General features: G+C 43.6%; 1 protein-coding gene and 1 long non-coding RNA gene across 52 annotated transcripts in view; one reads left to right on the top strand and one right to left on the bottom strand.

Moving 5' to 3' along the window:
• rims2a (regulating synaptic membrane exocytosis 2a) overlaps positions 1-24,183 on the top strand; it is a 181,721-nt gene that overhangs the window by 69,287 nt on the left and 88,251 nt on the right. For all 50 annotated transcript variants that reach the window (XM_074654666.1, XM_074654636.1, XM_074654665.1 and 47 more), the window contains one exon: positions 23,144-24,093. In XM_074654666.1, the coding sequence (XP_074510767.1) occupies positions 23,144-24,093 (950 nt within the window). The remainder of the gene's footprint in view (positions 1-23,143; positions 24,094-24,183) is intronic.
• On the bottom strand, positions 3,356-8,371 carry LOC141779681 (uncharacterized). Of its 2 annotated transcripts, none has more exons than XR_012596392.1 (4): positions 8,249-8,371; positions 7,027-7,116; positions 6,652-6,819; positions 3,356-4,154 (listed from the first exon to the last, which is right to left on the bottom strand). It is a non-coding gene; the product is annotated as an uncharacterized LOC141779681 (long non-coding RNA). The 2 variants fall into 2 exon arrangements; XR_012596391.1 differs by having other exon boundaries at positions 8,182-8,291.

Raw genomic sequence — 24,183 nt, 5'->3', positions numbered from 1 at the left:
TGCTCCCAAACAGATGTCTGATGTCATCTTGTTTTTAAATAGCCAAGAGAGGGAAGAGAAACTGCCAACGCCGCATGGATAGTGCTTTGCTTTCAACCATATGCCTTGATGTGTGATGCTATTTGTCAATGTCAGTAACCGTTTAACAGTTTTGTAGAAGGGTTAAATTTGCTGTAGTAGCTTAGCATCCAGCTGATTAGGCTGTTGTCAGGCTATTAAAAAGGTGTTAGCCCCATAGATGTGGGTCAATAGGGACCTAATACACCTGCTAGTAGGTTTCATCATCTATCACATAGTAGATCACCAAAAGTACGTATAAAAGAACATGTCAGCGACCTCTAGTGACTGTAATAATTACGACAGGAGCAGAAGCGGAAGTCAGGCGCCGTAGTATAGACAGTGTGAAACTCTATAAGGGGTGGAGGTCGGGTATGATGGATGGGATACAAAACACAGGACTTTCACCCAGGAAACCGTAGTTGGTATCCTGTGTGAAACCAACAATGTGTAGTTGTTTTTATGTTTGTAGTTATTCTAACCCAAAGCACAAAGTCTTTCCGTAAACTTAACCAAGTGTTTTTTTGTTTCCTAAACCTAAAGAAGTTGTAGTTTTATTGTCTAAACCTAAAGAAGTTGTAGTTTTGTTGCCTAAACCTAAAGAAGTTGTAGTTTTGTTTCCTAAACCTAAAGAAGCCCTTTTTGTTTGTGTTCAAAAGGTGACATTTCATTCAGTTTTACATGTTAGAACGTGTTGCTTTTAAGTTTCACTTTCACTTTTGCAACGTAGTAGGTGTAGTAGGCCCCTAATGACTCACATCTGAGGCTTATAGCAACTAATAACGCCTATTTAATGGCCAGATAACAGTCGAATCGGGTGCAGCGTCAGTGTAGGGTCTAGCACATATACGTACGTTATCCCACAAATCCTCTCCTGGCCTTGATGGTCAGTGGAGTTGCTAATTGAAAGCTAAGGCTATCTCCTCCCGAAGGTACTTCACAGCATCATCATTCTTGTTTTACATTTGATTTATTGATTAAAGAGGCTCATAAGGTCAGACCTTTAGAAGGTCAAGAGGTGGACTTTATTAGCCAAATCGCTGTTATTTAGTGCAGAGTCCACACGACGGCTCTGCTGTCATTGAGTCAGTTTACATGAAGTCATTTTCTGTGTATATGGAATCCATTGTAAATCCACCATTAGTTTTGGGTCTATATGTGCAGGTATTATGCTCTAGGAATCTGTTTTAGTAACCTAGTGATTGTCCTATTACTGTTTCCACACCACATGCACAATTGACCTGATAGCATAATAATATCTGCATGCATTGTTTCATGAATGGGAAAGCGACTGCTTTACACGTAATCCTGTTGCTGTGCCCCAAATCCAAATCTATTTCATGCTCCAATTTATTCAATTACCAAAAATACACTTGAAGAAGCTGTGTGATAAAGCAATAATGAAAAAGCCTAATCTAAACATCTGCGTCTATCCAGCCCATTGCTATCATCATCCGTCTCATCCCCAGCCCGTGCCTCAAATCCTCTTTTGCAACACTGATGGTATTTCACAAGCTCAATGAGATTAATTATTTCCATATTTTGCAAACATTGCGCCGTGTGCGCGGCCCCCCCGTCTCCCTCCGCACGTGCACAATTAGCTCAGTTCATTTGTGTTGCAAATGAGCCGGCCCTGGCGGTGCTCGGCGGGCCTCCCTGGGCTTCTCCTGCCACGCAGCGGAGAGGAGAACCCAGCCGAGGAGTGATCAAAAGCCTCCTTCTCTGGCAGGCAGATGCTGAGTAAACACAGAGAAGAAGAAGCTCCAGTAGCTGTCTCCTCCTGCTTCCGCTTCGTGCCTTCATTATTTTTTGGAGTCTGCTGGCTGGCGTTAATGAAACCCCATGTAATATTCATTTAATTCCCAGTGTTTACTAGTTCATTAGGTTTTAGGATAGTAGTTGATCTGATCTCCAGGGGTGGCTAGGGAGAGGAAAGAAGCTGACTTTGAAGATTTTCCTTCTTTTTTTTTTTCCACTCGCCGGGCTTCCTTCCATTTATTCATATGTCTCTCTTGATCCATTCACAGTCCTCCTGCTTATGGAATTGCACAGCATTCCTCTTCTCTCGTCTGCTTCACCACACTTCTCATTTGTACAACTATAACTAAAGTTTGAAGGCTGTTTTTGGATTCTGGTGCAGTGGTACATCAAAATGAAAACCAAGGACCCGGTTACTGTCACCATCTGTATGAAACATAACTCAAGAACCCTATCTGTACATAATACAGACGAGTAGAGTGCTCCTTCCTATGCTGTATGTAAATTAGGGCTGTCAATCGATTCAAATATTTAATTGGGATTAATAATTGTCCATAGTCAATTAAATCGCAAATTAATCACACATTTTTTATCTGTTCAAAATGTACCTTAAAGGGAGAGTGGGCAAATATGCTATGCATTATTTAGCCTTCATGGTTGGTACCAATGGGTTCCTTAGGTTTTTCTAGTTTCATATGATACCAGCATCTTCATCTTCTAGCTTTAAAACTGAGCCCGCTACAACCTAAAAATCGTAATTTGCTTTAATGCGTTGAAGAAATTAGCGGCGTTAAAAACAAATTTGCGTTATCGCGTTAATTTTCCGCCCTAATGTAAATCTAGGAATCTGAGGGCTTATTGAAAACGAGGTTCACCATCTCCTCACATCTCCTGGTTGAAGTTAACCGCTGTCATAGATTGAATGTTTTCTCAGACCGCTGCCCCTCTGGTCAGCTCAGCTCCGTTGCTCAGGGCATGTGTTACAGACGCTGTCCTATGCAATTACAATTAACCCACACAGCCCTTTGGTCTGGGGCTCGCTCTGCAAAGGTCTGACCGTGGGTTCATCGATTGAGACGTTGGCTTGTCAATGCCATTGAGCGCAGCAGAAAAGGTCTTTCTGCTGAGCACAGATGGACACAGCGAGTGGCTTTTTCATCAGACGGAGAGGAAAAGGCGAAACTTTGTGACAAAGCTTGCATTTTTTAAAGATGTGGTAAAAACTGCAATAGGTAGTGCTGCAGTTGTGTTTGATTGGGACAAGTACACAATACTTTTGAATATGAGTGGATGTTGTAAAGTCAATTTTCAGTAAAATAAATAAATATATATATATATATATATAAGGTGTGAAGTAATTCTAACAATGTAGAGCCATAATACTTCCAGATAAGAGCAATTATATGAAGTAAATCTCCATCACAGGTTCGACATCTCTGGCTATCGGGAGAGGCATTCTGGTATATTTTGTGCAGTCTATGTGAAGGGTAATAGGATCTATTATAGATGTTAAATTGTAATTGTCTATGTTTAGTTGAGATTAGTACAATCTGAGACATTTCAAGGATATTATACCAATCTGCATCGTCATAATTGCATTTAAGATCTGACTCCTTATATAAATGTTTAGAATAATGTAAATATTAGATGTCAGACCCTTTTGTAGTGTGCAAGGTTTGCAAATACTTTTCAAATGGGGATTCTGGTGGAAGTTCTGGAAAGTCTGCATCGCTGTTGTGTCTAATCGAAGTTATCTTATATAAATCTTCAACTGTTTTTATGCCATTCAATTTCATTTTGTTTTTAAGTGTGGTATGATTGCTTTAAGGCATTCTTCTACACCTAGCAGTAACAGTTGTTGAACTCCGACTATCATCTGCATTTATCCTGCATCATTAGTGGGATTGGGTTCTCCAAACCAGTATTTTTTGGGGGATGAAGCAACAGCGTAGCTCTAATGAAGCAAGTATTAAAATGGTCATTAAAGAATAGAAGTATATCTTTTGTGACATCTCATTATGTGCTAAAACTTGTATAAAGTAATTGGAGTCTCTTTAATTTTTCAGACGAGTATCTTCCGTATCTATTTCCTTGTTGGCTTTTCCAAACTCTTCAACCCTTGTACTTAGCTGCACAGTATTTCTTTGATCTCGATGTGTGTGAGTGTGTGAGTGTGAGTAGTGACATCTCCCAGACAAGGAAAGTGTTTCAGAAAAGAGCTTGTGGAGGCACCGTCTTCCCATTATGCACAGCTTCCTGTCTGCCTCCAGGCAACCCTTCTAGCAGCCGATCTGTTTGAATTCAACTTAAGAGAGACTTGCAGGGGAACGACAACGAAACTGGAATGGAGAAGACGGGGAGAAACAGCAGTAATTAGAAAAAAAATGTGCTGAAATAAATAGCATTTTTAGCAAGTAACTGAGGGGGGAAATATTTCAACATGCTTTGCTAACTATAGTCCCAGAACAGGATCAGGAAAATGAGATCATCTAATGTGGTTGCTCCAGTGGATCTCGTCGTACACCATGATTCTGCTTTTTCTGCACCTTCTCAAACGTCGTATGCCTAATTTGGCACATCGTAGGACAAACCCTGTGTGGCTATGTGTCTCAGTTACTGTCTAAAAACAAACCTTTTGGTCAATTTTGCTGCTGTTGTCTTGAATTACTGCTCAATTAAAGAAAGAGCAAGATTTCAGCGGAACTTCAACAGTGGTTAAATTTGCATGCCTGATAAAGATAAAAGCCTGATGGCGATTTTTCGGTGCTGTGTGTTGCTGTCAGTTACCTTGCAGTTGGTGCATATCAGAGTTTGTTAAGCTGGGCAATCAGTGAGCGATACTGTAAGTAGCATACATCTTGATTTGATTATGCCCAGCCACAGAGATGCATTGGGGTAACTTGGCTGCAGTGACTTCCCTTCCCTATGGATGTAATTGGAGAGTGCTTATACCTCCTTTCCCTGGCAATGTCTGTGCTTCCAATTTAGGCCGCTGTTTGTGACAAGCAACATCCAAGCACATTGTGGCAAAGAAAGGGGCAATAATAAGGAAGTATATCTCACATCTGTATTAAAAAATGCTGACATTTTCTACATCGAATCATCTGCAGAAGGCAGATTTTCTGGTCTTTAAACCGGTTTGAAAAGGTGTGAAGTGCCCCCCTGCCACACACACACACACACAGCTTTTACTACAATAATCGGTTGTTGTTAATTTATAAATGATGTGCTAAAAACAGCTGCTGCAGTGATAAACGTGAACTGTGCTGGATTTGCCAGAGGCAATATGCAGTGTGTGCTGCTGTGGAACAAAGGCACATTTAAATAGAAATGCTGCAGTCAAGTGGGCTCCCTCATGTTTTCCTTGTGTTTTCTCTTCATTGTGTAATTGCAGTACTTAAAATTCAGTGTTTCCTCTGCACACAGAGTATGAACACTCTCGTAAAACACTTAAGCTTGTCACAGTTGCAATTTTATCAGCATTATGTTTCACTGTTCATCATGTGGCATTAGTAAACTGAACCACATCAACTACAAAGTCGTACCCAGTTGTATTGGGTTTTCAGTACATTCAGGTATTTAGCATAACCCGATTAGAACTTTTAGTGTTGTCCAACTTTTAACTCTACACCATACTTGGGTGCCGATTCGATATGTATTGCGATTTTAAAGTATTGCGATAGGATATTACGATTTATTGCGATTTCCGGTAACTTTTTTAACACTAGACCATGGGAAAAAGTTGAATCACACACTTCTAGGGAATTTTACTTTGGGCAATATCTAAATTAATACAGTAAAATGTTCGATATTCAGCCTTTAAGTAGTCAGACATGTCCCGAGGTCAAATATATCAGTTATTGTCAGGAATTATTTACTAAATTATTTCCAGAAAAAAACAAAAATCAAAGACTAAAGACATTTCCATCACAAACTAGTAATATTTTTTTTTTATTAATAAGGGACATGTAATGTTTTATACTTCTGGTGAATATAATCCAATCAATCTTATTTCCAGATACGTATTTTGTATATACAGTACCGTTTGTTAACATCTTATTTTGAAAACGTAGTCAGAACTTCCTCTTACTTCTCCAAGGTGGTCTCTAGCTCTGCCGTCAGCTCCGTTCTCTTTATACATCCATGGTCAGCTCCATCGGGGCCGTTTGAATGCATTTAACATAAATGTCAGTATATGGGTGCTCTACAGTTGTAGCGCCGGCCGATTTGACCACGGAGATGGGAGTGACGGCTGGCTTGATCGCACGTTACCGCGATACGATAACGTTTCCTCTCCGTGACAGAGTTAGCATGCAGCTTTAGCCATGATGTCCAGTTCTGCTTTTCCTGGCAATGTGTGAAACCCAAAGTATTTGAGATGTCCTATTATAAGCCGCTGCACAGAAGATAAACCCGTGTTATTTAAGTAACATTATGGTCTTCTTGTGATGACATGTAGCTACATTAAAGGGCTGCTCACTTTTACCGTGTATTTATTTGTGCCTGTAGTTCAAATGTTTGTAGGAGCGTAGCTTCATTGTGTATAGCGATAAACGCTGTGAGCAGGAGCAGGATGAGGTAGAATTTAAGAATGTGAAGTGAGCCCAGAGGTTTTGTGCAGAAATATTAGATATGTGTCGGTAACACTAGATGACGGGTTCATTTTCCCCCTCCATTTGTTCGCACAGGGCAGAACACTGTGAGGACAGGCATGGAAAAGTGTTATATGGGACAATGGAGGCCCAACCTTGAACCCAACATGAAGAGCTGTTTAGCCTGCACCCCATCACAATTTGTCAGCAGTGATTGGACAATAACCAAAGAAACATTGCTCACCTCTGAAGGGACCTCATAATCCTTCTTCCCCACTGACTGGATCACACTTCCTGCAGCTCGTGCACACACACACACACACCTCTTCGCCCTGCTTAGTCTTGTCATATATTTGGTACGGGGAGGGCTTGGCTGTCTGGCACGTCGTGCCGTGCTGCTGCAGTCTTATCTCTGTTGACAATAATAGACTCAGAGGAGATGGGAGAAAACGAGAGAAAGAGGGGAAAAGTGTATGTCGGGGGAGGAAATGGAGCGACCGACGTGACGAGCCCAAACCAGCCTGGACCACTGCTGGTTTGCCAGCAGGGTCGTCAGTCCGTCCAGCCTCAGAGATGTTATTTTGGGCAGCAAGGATTATTAAAGCATCCTCTGACTCACCCCTCAGCTTTTTTCATTACCTCCTCACTTTCTGTGTAGCCAGACAGTCGCGCAGCGTCACTGCCTTTGATTTCAAATGCAGCTTGCTCACTGGAATGAAAAATGCATACTTAGCAGAACCAAGAAGAAATTCATGTGTGGAGAGAGAGAGAGGGAGAGAGAGAGGGAGAGGGAGAGAGAGAGAGAGAGAGAGAGTGTACGTGTGCGTTCAATTACTTGTATGTCAGAGAGAGAAAGAGACGGGGAGACCGTGGTTCTTAAGACATTTTTTTTGTTCCAGTGCAGGAATACAGCCCAGTGTTTGGTTACAATAGAATTTGCTGGTTTATGAATAGCTCGACAAATCTCAATATGTTCTCGCTTTGTGAAAATGAACAATGACTGCCGAGTTCCGAACAGTCAACATGCGACAGCACGGCAGCAGCAGACGGGAAGGGAGGGTCTCCGTGGGTTTTCCCTCATGTTAAGCTGGAAAAGTCTCCGTAATGTGTTGTGTGCGTGGGAGATATTAGTGTGAAACTGTGAATAGTTGCACGCTATTGTTTACTCATTTCTTGATGCCTTCATTTGACCCATGTGTGTGTGTGATTGTACAGCAGGAAGATGATGCTGCTTTGGAGTAGCATAGAAATAACGTTCAACACATTAATGCTCCCTGAAACCCCCTGATTTACTTTTCGCTGACCTTCAGGGGTTAAACTAACGGCAGTACTCCAGGGTGTGTCAGTACACAGTGACATCACCATGTCATGTGACATTATTTTGGACCACAACCGTAAGGTTACTCTTTAAATCCAATCAACTGCACCCCTGGTAGACATAGGGTGCTAAAATAGTCCTTTGACATGCTGAAATCTAACGTTATTCGCTAGCTACAAGCATTTAGTTAGCGTTTTAGCCCTTTGGTTGCATATTGTGGCGCGACTGTTTTCCCCTCCGGTGGGCGTGGTTTTCAGAGATCGACGCGCTCTGTCTCTATAGTAGGAAAAGCACAAATGCTAGTTATAACATGAACGTTGGCTCTGCTCTATTCAAGAGTTCCACTAAGCCTTGACAGTGTGACAGTGAGCCAGCACGCACAATACCAGAGCTGTGTCTCAATTCGGATAGTACATTTCCATGTAGTGCACTGTGCACACTATCTAGGCTACTTACTTGCATAGTGCGTGAATTTCAAGAGGGTTGTGTTGTCTCAAATCGCACACGGCTGTTGTGCACTCACCGGAAGCTCGGTACATCAGCTGTTGATAATCAGCCACGGACATCACGCCGTAACGGCAGTAATTCAATTCAGACGGATAAATTAACCCAATAATGGCTTCTATCCGACTACAGTACAGTGGTACTTAGTGAAAGAAAACATGTATAACTTAAATTGTTATAGTTTTGAATTTTCAAAGCTTTGACCATTGCCATGGTAATCGACCTCCAAATCAGTATTCGAATGCTTCAGGTTTTTTATTTAATTTTTAAATTTTGTTTTTAATATAAGTAATAATAAAGTATAAATCCCCAAATTGCCCAATCAAAATAAGGAATAATCCCACAACGTTATTCATATTCAGCATTAATTATTATTAGTTATCCTCAGATGCATATCCCTGTTTGTTGTAGAAGTGCGTGTGTGTACAGTAGTGCGGTAGCGGCACTGTCCCGGTGGAGATGGAGACAGACAGACAGAAGAACATGTCAGCTGCGAAGCTTTGAATACCTTTGGATATTTATCACCAAAGCTTCGAAGCCCAAAAAATGGTATCCGGAACAGCCCTAGTTCGGTCTTTTCCGTTTCAATCGCAACCGCTGCAGCTTCCTCGCCCACCATTTTCCCAAGTTTGAAATAGGTTGGCGGCCCCTCCTCTTCCTCTACGTAGCAAAGATGGCGACCGTTGAGGATGAGAAGTGTCCAGCGTTCCACACACAACGTTTTGACCATTTTGAGTACATCCGGATACTTAGAGTGCATTTTGCCATCCTTCTCAGTGTGAACACACTTTTGCACTCAAAATAGCAAGTGGAAGTATGGAAGTATGCAAATTGAGACACAACACAGGACCTTGAAATTTGAAGCAGCTAAATGAAATTCAGTCATCATTAATTTTTATCATTTACAGATGTTTCCCTACTGTGACATGTCAAAACGTTGTCTGCGAAAGACCCAATTGAAGTGAGCAAGTCAAAAGCCGGTTTCTTGTTCCCCACACGTCGTCACACATGGTGTTTATGTGGTTTCTTCAGAACGGATGACTTAAGATGACGACGTCTTTCATGTGGTGATGAAGCAGTAAGGTCTGGTCACAGATGAGCACCAATCACGTGTACCTTCTCATACGTTCAACTACTTGGTATAAAAATGATAATTACCCACTAGTGTTGTGGTGTTGATTACTTACAGGCTCTCCAGAGGACACCCCTACCCCTGCACTGCAACCGTTCTCTGTATTACAGCAGCTCTGTTCAACTCAGGCTGAAGTCAATAAGCATAATTACAGACAATTCACTGGGGCAAATTTACTGTCTGGTTGTGTGTCTGCTCAACAGAGGTGTTTGCTTTATTAAATTCCAGCTGTGATGCATCGGTGTTCTTCGCAATATGATAAAAAAAAAAATAAAAAAAATGTACACATGCTCTGCTCCTCTAACCTTTCTCAGCAGGGAGGGGAGAAGCGAGCAGCGGCGTAACAGTCCTGACTTGTAGCTAATCTTAATGGCATATTCTGCTGGGGCTTGGCCTACATAGAGTGCTAGCGGTGCCTCTTCTTAAAAAGGAGACCTAGCAGGCGGTGCAGTGCGGAAGACATATTAACCGTACAGAGCATAAACATGGAACACAGAAGGGCACTAGTTGGTCTACTCTTAGACAGGAGGGGTAGAGTCTGTGCTCTTGGAGCCAATTAGTGAGTACGCTCACAGATCTGCAGACACTGATAGATGTGAGGCTGCACAACTTTGTGTCCACTTCAAACTTTCCACAGAGCAGCGAGACTAAGCGAGGGAGCGGCTGTCATCTGTTACGGTGAATGAAACTGTGCTGCTTCAGGCTGCATGCATGTGTGTACGGCTTAAAGGTGGCCCCATTAACACTCGTCTTATATCAAGTATCCGGATAAAAACCAGATGTGATTTCATACACTTTCTTTTACACGTAGCCTCTCTGTTAGCCACATCACAAATCTGATTACAATACACTTCATTTTTCCCTGGCTATATGCAAATCAGGTCGGCCCTGGTATAGGGTGGTGTTTGGTGACTGCCAAGAATACCAGAGAAAGAATACATTATGCCGGTCGTAACTAAACTGCTAAAGCAGTTATAAGTGCTTTAGCACTTTATCTGTGATGCTGCAGAATACAACAGTATAGCTAGGTAGCAACAACTAATTGATTAGTCGACAAAATTGTATGAGTGTAAGTCGACTAAAAATGTCTTTGGTCAAGGACAGCCCTAAAACTAACATTATCAGCAGGGGACAGATGCAAGTTAGTGGCTCCCTTCCACAGATTGCTTGCTGACGTAGTTCCAGAGTATGCAGGCGTACGTATGCATCTCGGAGAAACAGATGCTTTTATATATATATATATATATATATATAACATCTGGCTAGAGTGCATCTTTTCTTGTTTCAATTCAATCCTTTCAACCGGATAGCCATCAGAGCTGACGCAAGATGCACGAAGTGACTAAGTGTCAGTGTGTTCAGTGATACCTGTGGGACTTTAATATCAACAAACTGCCAGATTATTTTAGGCATTAACATAATTTAGGGCTGTCAAAATGAACGCAATAATAACGCGTTAATGCAAATTTGTTTTAACGGCACTAATTTCTTTAACATATTAACGCAACTTGTGATTTTGAAGTTGTAGTGGGCTCAGTGTTTAAAGCTAGAATGAAGATGCTGGTATCATGCTGGAAACTAGAAAACCTAAATAATCCATTGGTACCCACTGATGTCATACTAGCTTGTCGAGAAGGTGTCTATATAATACCCGGAAAATGGAAAAATGGTCATGGCCATTTTCAAAGGGGTCCCTTGACCTCTGACCTCCAGATATGTGAATGAAAATAGGTTCTATGGGTACCCACGAGTCTCCCCTTTACAGACATGCCCACTTTATGATAATCACATGCAGTTTGGGGCAAGTCATAGTCAAGTCAGCACACTGACACACTGACAGCTGTTGTTGCCTGTTGGGCTGCAGTTTGCCATGTTATGATTTTAGCATATTTTCTATGCTAAATGCAGTACCTGTGAGGGTTTCTGGACAATATTTGTCATTGTTTTGTGTTGTTAAATGATTTCCAATAATAAATATATACATACATTTGCATAAAGGAAGCATATTTGCCCACTCCCATGTGATAAGATTGCTATAAGCAAAAGACAAGATGACAGGACTAGCGCTTACACAGTGCATTTTACATAGTATGACATGAGGATAGATGTGGTGGGAAAGCTGTTGGATAACTTTACCATCGTGTGTAGCGGTTCCTAATCCAGTCCTCAAGTAGTACCTGCTCTCCCTCAAGTTACTGGTCCGTCTTTCCTCTCACAGCCTTGATCCATTTACACCACTGACATGCTTCTCGAAGCAGCAGGAGCAGATGTACCTGAACAGTGTCAGCATCAAGTGTGAGCTCTTAAGTAGATCTGATGTGCAGGAGTGAAAATACAGAACAAAATCTTCGCAGGACGAGGCGTACTTGAGAGAGTGAAGTGGGAGCACCACTTAACAGCACCATGGGAGATTTTATTCCAGCACAGAACACGAGAACAAGAACTGTTTGACTTTTGTCCACTTTTTTTATATGCATAGATTTAAACTGATTTCAGCTTGACTGCTTTAGTTTTATATTCTTTTCAAAACAGAGTGATGTCTGTTGCAGTATATGGTGTTTATGGGAAATGCAGATGTAATTAAAACCTAAAATGCAGCACTACATATAGCATTTTGACCAACATTCAAACTTAAGCAGTGCCATTCAGAGTCCTTCTCAGGGTCACCGTGTCATCACTGATGGTCTGAAGTTGTCTTCTTGTCTCTCAGAGTGGCAGTCAGATGCTCACTCCACTCAAAGCTACCTAGAGCCCAGCAGCCATTCTTGACTCTGGTGATAAAACACCCCCAAAGGTCCTTTACCATTTCCCCTCCTTCCAGCCTCTGTCCTGGGAGACGCTGTGTCATCAACAACCCATCGCCCACCTGCCCTCCCTGATTCCCCGCTCCTGTCAGTCAGCTGTCACCACCGCGACCACAAACACAACTTACTCTAGTAGCGCGTCTTCAGTCGGAGCCCGTCTCACGGGAGCGCTGAGACGAGGAGGGGAGGAACGGAGGAGGGGAAGCGATTGGAGAAACACGGTGACAGATGCGAAATGTGTCGAGGCAGGAAGAAAGACTTTTAACAGTCAGTCATAATACGCCCATCCGCCCACATACACCGAGCAGACTTATCAAACCAGGTCACTGAAAAACAGCAACGTCATCGTGGTGCAGAACCAGGAAAAAAAAAAGTCTTTGATCCGTTTTGAAATGCACAGAAATGATGGGGTAGAGAAATCTCTCTATCTCTCTATTCCTACCTCTATCACTCTCTCTCCTCTGTATTTGATTTGATGCCTGAAAATCCACAAAAAAAAATACATAAACCGTGTAATTTGTTCAGTTTAAGGATCATAAGACCTCCGGCTGAATGAGATTAGGTGAGACCTCCTGCTCTGCTTGCGATTGGCGATAGATGTCAGCTAGTAATCAACCAAGGAATGTAATCCTTTCTCAGGCAGAGGACTGAGCGGCCGGCGGGTCGGACGGGGTCGCTGCTCGACCGGCCGCCAGCCAATCGTAGCGATCACATGATGATGGCGTTAAACCAGAAAGTCAGCTTGCTCTTAGTCCCCCAGAAGCCTTTGCAGCAGGGTCATAAACTGTGCCATCCATCCATATCCAGCAGAGTGGCGGGGCACTGTGGGCGCAGCAGACCGTCAGAACACAAAGCAGGTCACTGCTGATGCTACAACATCATTTGGATATTAGGAATTGCAGCTAAACAGGCGGGTTGCTGCAGGATTTTAACCCGCTTTGATTGTACTAGGTAACAGGGGGAACTGGATGTGTTTCTTTTACTCCGAGGGGCGTCCCACATACACAGCGGCCGACTGACTCAGTCTTGGAAGGGAGCGTGACACTGCATCCGTAAATGGACCGTTGGAGGCATTTTTTCCTCCTCTCGTCTCTTCTTCTCTGATTGCTCTCGGTCGAGACACGCACATTCAGCTTGTTTTTCTTCTGCTCTTGCTTTCTTTCTGGTTATCTCATTTCAATAGAGACCATTCCAGGATGTATTGTTGTCATTAGTGGGCCAGATTCCCTCTAAGAGGAGAGCTCTGCAACACGGCGTCACTCATTTGTTCTCATTTGACTTCTCTCCATTATCCGCAAAGTAGAGGTGGCACAATCCCCACGGGGGCAGCGTTGCATTTTCACCTTGATTGCTTTTGGCTTTCTTATTTAACATGTTTCTTCGGCAGCAGCGGCAGCAGTGGCAGAGCAGGCAGAGCTGGTGTCACACGCTCAGTCCGGAGAGCGCTGCTGCAAGACTACGTTTACTGCTGCTGTCTGCAGATCATCCGTAGCTTTCTAGAAATAAAACAATGACATTTTCTAGTGCTCGAGGAGAGAGGATTGGAAAAAACAACAAGGGGCCTGGTCGTAGGCTGTGAGCCAGCGCTGGTGCTATGTAGTTTGGATTGGACTGGACTGCTTTTGTGAACGCTTTGTGCACAGAAGGCCATGTGTTTGCGTGGAGCAGCCAGGCAGAGATTTGAACTGAGCTACAACCCAGGATCCGACGTTTACGTTCAGTAAGGCTGATTATATCTCATCATCAGTTTAGATGTAGAATGTATGATAATGCAGTGTGGTGACATTGTTTATTTAATGGTCTTACAGACATTCTAAATGATGTGCCATGTATGTCGTGTTTCCTTTAAATAATTGTAATTGCCAATTGATGTATCCCTTGTCTACGAAGCATTACCATAACGTAAGTGCAGTATGCATGTACAGCAGGTTGTGCATTTTGCTGTAACATCTACAGTTAATTATAAACTACAGTGCAGTAGCTTTCTTTGCCTCAGGCGTAATTGTCACAGCAGCAGTAGAAAGCTGCAGCTTCATAATGGCATTTTACTTCTATGTAAATATTCATTTATTTATTTTGGCAGCGTGTGTTAAGGTGCATATTATACACGTGCAGCCGAGAGCATGAAGCATCTGTGAAAGGTTCATCACTCCTCACTGTCTTTCAGTTGTTGGTCTTTGTGGTATTTCTTTGGTTTTAAATAAAATATCAACATATCTTCTAGTCAAACAGGAGAGGGGAGGAAAGTCCATATTTTCTAATTCACTAGTTATGGAATTCTTCAAGAAAAGGGCCAATTTTTCTCTCTCTCTCTCTCTCTCTCTCTCTCTATCTCTATCTCTCTATATCGCTCTCTTTTTAGTTTTTGCTTATAAAACCTCTTCAAATCCTATCTTTGCCATTACAGATGCTGTGAGAGGTGGCGATGAGGAAAGGAAGGCAGACAGAATGAGATAGGGAGGAAAAAATTAATCATATAATCACAATCACAATTTTGGCTTCCACAATTCATTCTGCTTGGTCACGATGCTTTGCGTTAAAAGTGTCTGCTCTGGTGCATTAAATCTGTCAACTGACTATTGGGTTGTAACAGGAGGAGATTTTCATGGTACAATAACCATCTCAGAAAATATCATGGTTTCACAGTATCCCGGTATTACAATATTGTTGTTATTATTCTTATTAGTAGTAGTAGTAGTAGAAGTAGTAGTGGTGGTAGTGGTATTATCAGTTACAATTACACTTAAAGGAAAGAGAACAGAATTATAATAGTTATACACCTGATAAAAAAAATAGCATGCAACTATAATGTTAGCAGCACAATAGCATGTAATTAACTACTAAATGAAAAATAACGTGGGCTGCACGGTGGTGCAGTGGTTAGCACTGTCACAGGTTCAAACCCGGCTTGGGGCCCTTCTGTGTGGAGTTTGCATGTTCTCCCCGTGTTAGCGTGGGTTTTCTCCGGGTTCTCTGGTTTCCTCCCGCAGTCCAAACACATGCAGGTTAGGTTCAGTGTTGACTCTAAATTGCCCGTAGGTGTGAATGTGAGTGTAAATGGTTGTCTGTCTCTATGTGTCAGCCCTGATAGTCTGGTGTACCCCGCCTTCGACCAATGTCAGCTTGGATTGGCTCCAGCCCCCCCTCGACCCTGAATGGGATAAGCGGTTACAGATAATGGATGGTTGGATAAAAAATAACATTAGATAACTGTGAGCTTTTAAAATAATCTCCAATGATCATTAACAATTAACACATACCGTAGGTGCGCGACAGCACAGCCAGACTGCTCATGTCTGTATCTTTAACTCACACACTCACTTATCTCAGTTTTTTTTATATTGTAGATAAGCAAATGTACACCGTATGATCACCGTAAACTTTCATACTACAGCATACTCGTATACCATTACAACCCTAAAACTAACCAATCACAGGCATGTGTTTTGAACATACTGTACTGTGATTAGCTGCTCCCAGCTCCCCAAATACAGAGCATTTAGAGCATTTTTACTAGCAAGCAACCTGCAACTGTAATTAGTTTTTTTATATTTAGTTATTTCTATTTTTATTCAATACAATATGAAACTCAAGGCAGTTTTTGTTACGTTCAAGTGCATTAAAACTTCTCCTTTTTTTACCAAAGACGGATGAATAATGTAATGAATAACCATGATCCCAGTATTGAGCAAATGATTCATCATCATTTTATCCAGCCCAGTACTGTGCATCACGAGGATGGCATAAAGATCATGTTTGTGTGAAAGAGATGGTTGCTTGGGGCTTTTGAGTTTAAAGGCTGAACACTATACAGTAAATTGATCGCTGGCCTGTGTGTTGCAGATGCTCTGTGTAAACCTATGTGTGATAATAACCTCCCTTTCTTATCGTAAACCCACATCAAATGTTAATGATTTGCGACCACAGGAGCTTCCTGCCTGATCTCGGGCCTTTCATCATAGCTGAGGCAGCGCTACATACACACACATAAACACATATACAGAGTGAGAGAATGACACAGTCAGACAATCCTAGTCCATTTGCAGCCTGAGAACTGGCTGCGTGGATGCTTCTGATCAGATCCCGTCAGTAGGTCAGAGCAGGAACACATCTGATGAGGCAGAGCGGGACAACGTCACCGCAGACAGACCCACTTCTCATTACACCGCGGTGTGTCGGGGAATTTCACCAATTGTTTTTTTTTTTTGTGTAGTGTCGCAAAAAATAACAGCATATAAAGGTTTTATCGTGGCGAGCATGTCGGGTCACTTCTAATCTTTTAGGGTCACACTTTTTAATCTTTCGGGGCCATAGTGTAATCCCATGATTTTTGTGAGCCATGGATTTGATACATTTTACGCTGCTTTTGATAAGGAGAGTGTACTTTAAAAAGATGATTATAATATTGGAATTTAGAAGCGCTGGATGTGTATAAGGCAGCTGAAAGCAAAAAAGGGAAACCGTGTTTACACAGCATCTTAGAGATGTCTTTTCTGATTAACAGCGAGTATGAAGGTTTACCCCTCTGCACCGCAGAGATGCTTTTTCACTCCTTTGCTTTGGATGTCAGAAGCCACTCCTCCTCGAGCAACATCACGACCATAAAACGTACCGGTAATTCAAAAATGAAGAGAACTATAGATTGTTTTTCGTCAAGAGAAATGCTGCGGTGCCCGTTACACCTGTCCCTGGCCCTGAACGGCCCAGCCCAGCCCGGCATAACCGGCATCACCACCTGTCACCATGGTAAAATGCCTAATCCTGAATACGGCGCCGGTTTCATTTCACAAGTGGGGAGAGGCAACTGTACTTTAACTTTACCGCTAATTTCTTCTGTGCTCCGATGGTTGCCAAACAGCTCATCTGCTCGTAGCGCATCTCTCTCTCTCTCTCTGTCACTCGACCACTCACTCGCAACACACACATTACATCACGCTGCTCTTATACCAACGTAATATGTAAACACGTGGATACCTGACGGTGCGGTAGGCAGACTGTTAAACTCACTATCTACGCGTCCAGGGTACCCACCCTATTTCTTCCCTGATAATTCTACATTGTGAACATCAAATCCGTGTTGAAATTAGCAGGACGAGCACTTAACGGGAGGTACCATTGATTTAATAATGATGCGTTCAGGCTCTGTTCAGTAAAGATGAGATGATGATTGGTAAATGGTAAATGGTAAATTCTAGCGTTATCATGATGCGTTCAAATGTAATCTAAAATGTAGTTTTTGGCAAGAAACCCAGTTGTTTGAAGAGATGATTTCACAGGAATATAAAATAGATAATAGAGATTTTTGACCTGATTACCTTCCTAACATAAACCAGTATGAAAACAGTAATAAAGGAGTGTATGTTGAAGAACATGGGATTCATAGTTTTACTTTTGTTTTTTACCTTGATATTGATTTGGTATCTAGAATCGTGGAATTTCATTGGTATTGGTATCGACTACTACATTTCTGGTATGGTGACATCCCTAGTGTAGGCCTTATGGAAATGACAAAATGCTTAAAATGTATTGTTGCGGTGCCAAAAGGTGCGGTGAAAAATTTTGGGTGCACCTAAATGATGTGCTGGTGCACCTAAATGAAAAAGTTAGGCGCACCGGTGCAACCCATGTGCAAAGTTAGTCTGGAGCCCTGTGCATGAATCATTTTTTTCCTCCATGTTGGTTATAAAAGTCATTTTGCCAGTAATACAGTGAGGCCAGTGTCACCCTCCCTGAATTGAATCTTATTGTCATCACCGTCCTTGTCGCCAGCTGAATGAGGCCTCGTGCTTCATACCCTGTCACAGCAGAAGGTTTTCTATAGTTAGCTCAGAATAGGACAACAGCAGGAACGAGGGCTGCTGTTATTCCCACAGCAGGAATGTACAAAACGGCACAGCAGCATTCGCCTGTATTCCCACACTGTGCTGAACCCGTGCAGACGGCGAATATGCCTCTCTATTGTCGGGCCTGTTAGGATGATTCACTGCCGGTCGATTTTTCCTGCACAGCGCGCCGCCTGTGCTGCGCCTCGGTGCCGTGTCCGTGGTGACATCACGTCTTAGTACGTAAGGGAACATGATGGAGGGAGTACGTCACCGTGCGGTTCGTGACTCAATCGCTGCTGCAGCCAGGCTTCTGTGCAGCATCACGATCCCACGGCGTCCCATCCTGCCACTTCACGCTTGAGCCTGACAAGCTTGGCTGAATGCACCATGCACACCAGCTGCACGTTTAGCTATTAGGTCACAGTTAACTGGCATCTTCCCCGCTTCGTTTTTTCATGCTTTCTCCCCCCTTTTCCCTTTCCACATTTTGTCTCTCTATCTCCGTGTCACTGAGGATGGAATGCAAATCTAAGATCAGCAGAGTGTGTTATGGCGGAGCCGCGGAGAGCTCAGAGGTATCTGCAGAGAGGCTATTACAGTAGCAGTGGCATCTGGAGCAATGGGGGAATAATGCACAGCACAAAATTTAGTGCTGCGCCACCGCTCCGTTGTACTTACTGAAGGCTGGTTTAGGGCCGACAGCGTTAACGTCACGATGCAGATGCTCGCGGAGCGTGGTCGCTAGCTCGCTCGCTACAGCTGCCACAGACATTTTCTCTGTTTGGACAGGAAGGACGTACGGGGCTAAACGGGAAGCAGGGTAACGTGATACTTGTGTCGAGATGAGTTAGGGCTCGTGGAAAGGGCAGTTTGTTAATGTTTGTTGTAGTCGCTATGTGCATGTTCTGTGTGCACGTGTGTGTTCAGGGTGTAGGATTTCAAGACAACATCCCAGAGGAGACATTAGCCTGAAGCCCCGAGGACATGCCGAGAGCCAAAGTGAAGCATTCCTAAGGCAGCCAGTGCAGCACACATAAGCTACAAACGCTGAGGCATGCACAACATAACACACTTCCCCTCCATCATCATCATCAAGTCACTATAAAAAGATGTTTCTCATGCTCATCACACACTCCCTCGCCACATTTTCTCCCATCCAAGTCACGGCGCCCCGTCCCCCTACCCCAGCATATCATTTCTGCTGCTGCTGCTGCTTCACTTTGTGAATGAAAGCGCCGCTCGGTTAGTGTCCAGGAGCAGGTCATGAATAATGCAGCGACCGTCATGTGTTACTCCAGCCGCGTCTGAAATCGCTCGCGAGGCTGCTGCTGCGTCTGTGTGCCAAGGTGATAGGAGGCATTTGTTTTGATGTGAAGCAGAAAGGAGAGGTCACTTGTGTGAGCTAGCTGCATCGCAAAGACTTCAAATGGCCTTTTGTCTTTCTCCGTCTTTGTTGTGAATAAGGAGGCGTTCACTAAAGTGTACATTAGCCATTAGTCTTGTTTTTGTTGCATGCGCTGCGTTTCCGCTGCATCCTTGGTGCTCAGATTTTTGTTTTTTTTTGTACTCCATTTGCAAGAAATTACTCATCATGCATCCAGTTTGTGGCTAATATCTTTTATCTGGGATTTGCTGTTGATGAAGTAATGTAGTCGGTGGGGGTGGCATTTTCTTTGGTTGATCAGATGTGAGGTCTGTGCTCTCAGAAATTTAGAAGGCTGCACTTCCTCTGTCACTTTTTTTGTTATTTGTTAAAACATTACTCATACCAGGAGTTTAGAATAGACTAGAAATCTACGTACTTGTATTAAAGTGGCAGTAGGCAGTAAACTTTTGCCATCATTGGGCAAAAAATCCATTATAACCTTTCAGCATATTGTAATTCAAGTGTTCTGAGAGAAAACTAGACTTCTGCACCTCTTCATGGCTCTGTTCTCAGGCTTTAAAAAAATCTAGCCCGTGACGGGAGACTTTGACCAATCACAGGTCATTTCAGAGAGAACATTCCTATTGGCTGTGCTCCGGCTGGTGAGCGGTGCTTGGTATTTCCTCAACAGATCTTTCAGAACATTCTCATTTTACAGCTAAACAGTACACTACAAGATGTTTCTGAAAACATTTGAGACAAGAAATAGGCATTATAGTAACATAATATTGATTCATATTTGATCAGCGCTGCCTAGTCTGACAGTTCGCAAGTGATTAACAGCTGCCTACTTTGAATGAACAGCCAATAGGAACGCTTTCTCCATGAAATGACCTGTGATTGGCCCGTTCACGGGCTATATTTTTAACGCCTGAAAACAGAGCCATGAGGAGGTGCAGAAGTCTAGTTTTCTCTCAGAGCACTTGAATTACAATATGCTGAAAGGTTATTATGGAATTTTTGCCCAATGATGACAAAAACATTCTGCCTACTGCAGGTTTAAAATGGAAATACTCAAGTAAAGTACAAGTAGTAGCCTACCTGGAATTTGTACTTATGTAGCCTAAAGCAGTGATTCTCAAAGTGGGGTCTGGAGACCCCGAGGGGTCTATGGCACTCTGTCAGGGGGAAATAATTTACTATAAATTATAAAATTATGCTGTATCATTAAAAAGTACATATCTACAGATGGAGACTATTTGCACCAATAAAACAAGCATATTGTGTCAACTCCCTCCCACGTTAGCTTTGGGCCAATAGAAACTCTGATATGATTGTGACACACAGCGATAAGTTTATTATTTTTCAGTTGAAGCACTTAGTGCCAGTGTTGCTACTGTTCATTTTCTGAAAGCTTTTAAGATCACTTGATTAATTGAAATGTAGGCTATAAATGCTGTCAATTTGAATTCAAATTTGAATAAAATCCCCCTCTGTTTAAAGGTAAAAGTGGTATTGGAGGACCCCCCACTTCTCAAGCCAAAGTTACGCCCTCGTCTATTGTACGGTCCTGCACATTCATTCTACTCCGGCTAACCCGGATGGTCTGTGATACAGTAGGCAGGGACCGAACCTCCTCTGTGGTTCAGTGAATTAGCCGATCACACGTGAGGAGCCCTTATACCTCGGCCACTGAGCAAGGCTGGCAGCGGTGATTTATGAAGCCCTTTTGAAATTTATGGAAAGTCGTCACGTACAAAATTAAAGGAATGCTTCACAGAGCTTTTCCCCCTCACCAAAATGTCATTATTATTTTGGAGGAAAAGTGGGAGAAATGTAGGAGAAAAGTGGCTTATGAATAATTGATTCTCGACAAAAGAATAAATGCATTAATGCACAGTTAGCCTCCTCCGGGGCTTTTTCACCCACCTCTGTGACAGTCCGACGATGATAAAATGATTGATGGCTCATTTTAGGAATACGGGGCTCCACCTGACTGAAACTTTCACGTAATGTTCCAAGATTTCTATTGAAACAAAAAGGGGTGATGTTTAACGATGTTATGATTTTAGTCGACACCATTACAAAGTGTGTATTTTAGTGATACTAGATGTTTTCACCAGGAGAAAAAAGGGTGGCGAGATAAATAAATGTGCATTCATAAATTCAGACAGAACTCAGAGACGCTGTTATTGTCTCTGTACATCCCTTCATGTCCATTGTACTGTGTACACAGATACAATCTGTGAAACCCTGAATCATTTATCAATGCACTACCTTCAGTACACTGTCTGGTTCCTCATCTCTCTGCCTTTGCAGACGCACACATACACACACACACACGCACACACACACACACACACACACACATACACTATTAATTTGGAAATACAAACAGGTCATATCCAGGCAGGCTGTGTTGTTAATCTTGTGTCATCCTGTTGTTTATAATGCATCGCAAATGATGATGATTTAAGCACCTATATCAACAAAGTAATCAGATGCTATCGAAATGAAAATGAAAGATTGCCTGTGGTGCTAAAAGAGTCAAATATTGGATACAACGTCGTCTGTGTGCAACCTTCTAAATCAAATTAAATAATCAAACAGGATTTTCGCTGCACGAGTGTATGTTTTTCTAATGCAAATACCCGTTTCTTTGCGTGTATTTTTGGAAAATGCAGGTTGCAAAGCTGCCAGCATTACATGTCATACTCCTTGCACATATTACCTGTAACATCTAACGTGCCAGTTGGATGCATAGTGTGCTGAAAGGAGAGCATTAGCCAGCCATGTCCTAGACTTTAGAGCGTGTAGAGTATGTTGCAGTGAGAAGAGGGAGTGGTGCTGCATCCTGCTGCTTAGTCCCATTTCTCTCCTTCTGTGTGTGTGTGTGTGTGTGTGTGACAGAGACCGAGCAGGCTTCATGAGGTTTTGATGGGGACTGAGGCCTAGTACCATACTTCCAACCTTGAGACCTTAAAAATAGGGAGGATTTCAAACCAAAGCGGAGTTTTAGTTTATGTTAAACTTATAATTTTACCTTTAATTTTTCAGGAACGAAAACTGAATAATTTGCACGTCTGGTGTGAACTTGGCGTGTGAATCTCTGGCATAAACTAATATTCATCGGTTTTTATTTATTTTTTTGTCTCTGCTTGAGTATTTCTTTCTCTTAGTACTCTCAATTTCTGTCTCCGTCACTCACTCACTGAAGGTCCTTTCGGACACCCTGAAACCCGTTATTTCCAACGGCTTGCACTACGCCACGACGGCTTTTTGCTATGTCGAGCAAAGCCCAACTTTGGTCCCTGCACGCTGTGATGTGCACTGAACCCCGTGGCGAGTGCAGCTCAAACACGAGCTCAAACTGCGCTGTGTCGCGAGCATCAACTGCTCTCTTTCGCCGGGAAACGACATTTGGTGTAGCTGTATTGTCGTCCGGGTGGAAACAGTAGGGATTATACCTGCTGTAGAGAGCCAGAAAGAGGTTAGGTTTGAAAATTTGCCGTAAATTGGGAGAAATACAGGAGAATTGTGACCAATTGTGCTATAGACTACAGACTGAAGGCTTCAGCCAGAGCAGCACAGAGATGAAGCACTGTGAGGTTAATGTCTGACTGATTCCTCACATTTCCACCTGCTCACAGGCAGACACACTGTGTGCTAATTGGAGATTGGGCTCAGAAATAAACCATGATATGTGCTGTGTATTAAAAGAATGAAAGAACATCCAGTTCAAAGTGGACCAACCACTAAATCCCCCTCTGTTGTCTTTGATCTACAGGAAACGAAGCCCATCTGCATCCAGGGATCCAAACCAAAAATACGACCAAAGGGAGGGGGGCGACCACTCACAGTATGCCCCGACGGACGGCGGCATGCCCAGATCACCGTCTGACTATGGGGATGGGGACCATCGGCGGGCTCCGCGGGGCCCACACATGTACCCAGACGTGGATGCGGCACGGATGGGCTACCGGGACCGGCGGGGCCCCGGACGCTGGCACTCCCAGGAATACCCGCTGGACCAGGAGCTAGATGGACCACCCAGCGAGTATGACGTGCAGCGGCAGCGCCAGGAGGAATTCCAGACACGCTACCGCAGCGACCCCAACCTGGCACGCTACCCCGTTAAGCCGCAGCCCTACGAGGAGCAGATGAGGATGCACGCTGAGGTGGGCCGCATGAGGCACGAGCGGCGCCATAGTGATGTCTCCCTGGCCTACACGGAGCAGGACGAGCCAGGACCCATCCGGCTGTCCCGTCAGCATCTCACCGAGCGCCGGCCGCCTATGGTGGGACAGCGCTCCTACTCTGTGGACCGATCCTCACCTGGGCCCATGGGGCCCGGCCTCGGAGGCCACAGATCCTCCAATCACAGCCCCCCGACGCCGCACCGTAGCCCCGTGCTGGGCGACCGATCTGGGGACCTTCGGAGAGGTGACATGGGTGGAGGCGGGGATCCCATGAGGAGGCAGCAACACCACTTAGACCCCAGTTCAGCTGTCCGCAAGACCAAGAGGGAGAAGATGGAGAGCATGTTGAGGAATGACTCTCTCAGCTCGGACCAGTCGGAGTCGGTGCGCCCGCCGCCCCCCAAGCCCCACAAAACCAAAAAGGGAGGAAAGATGCGGCAGGTGTCGCTGAGCAGCTCGGAGGAGGAGCTGGCCACAACGCCAGAGTACACCAGCTGTGAGGACGTGGAGATAGAGAGTGAGTCAGTCAGTGAGAAAGGTAGGCGCCACACACACCAACAACCCCACTCAGTCTGCTCTCTCTCTCTGCTACTTTCTCTGTTTATAGATAGCTACTTTATACCATACA

Source organism: Sebastes fasciatus, chromosome 12 (genome assembly GCF_043250625.1).
Source record: "Sebastes fasciatus isolate fSebFas1 chromosome 12, fSebFas1.pri, whole genome shotgun sequence".
NCBI classification, from domain to species: Eukaryota; Metazoa; Chordata; class Actinopteri; order Perciformes; family Sebastidae; genus Sebastes; species Sebastes fasciatus.
This window is presented reverse-complemented; position numbering and strand designations above follow the sequence as displayed.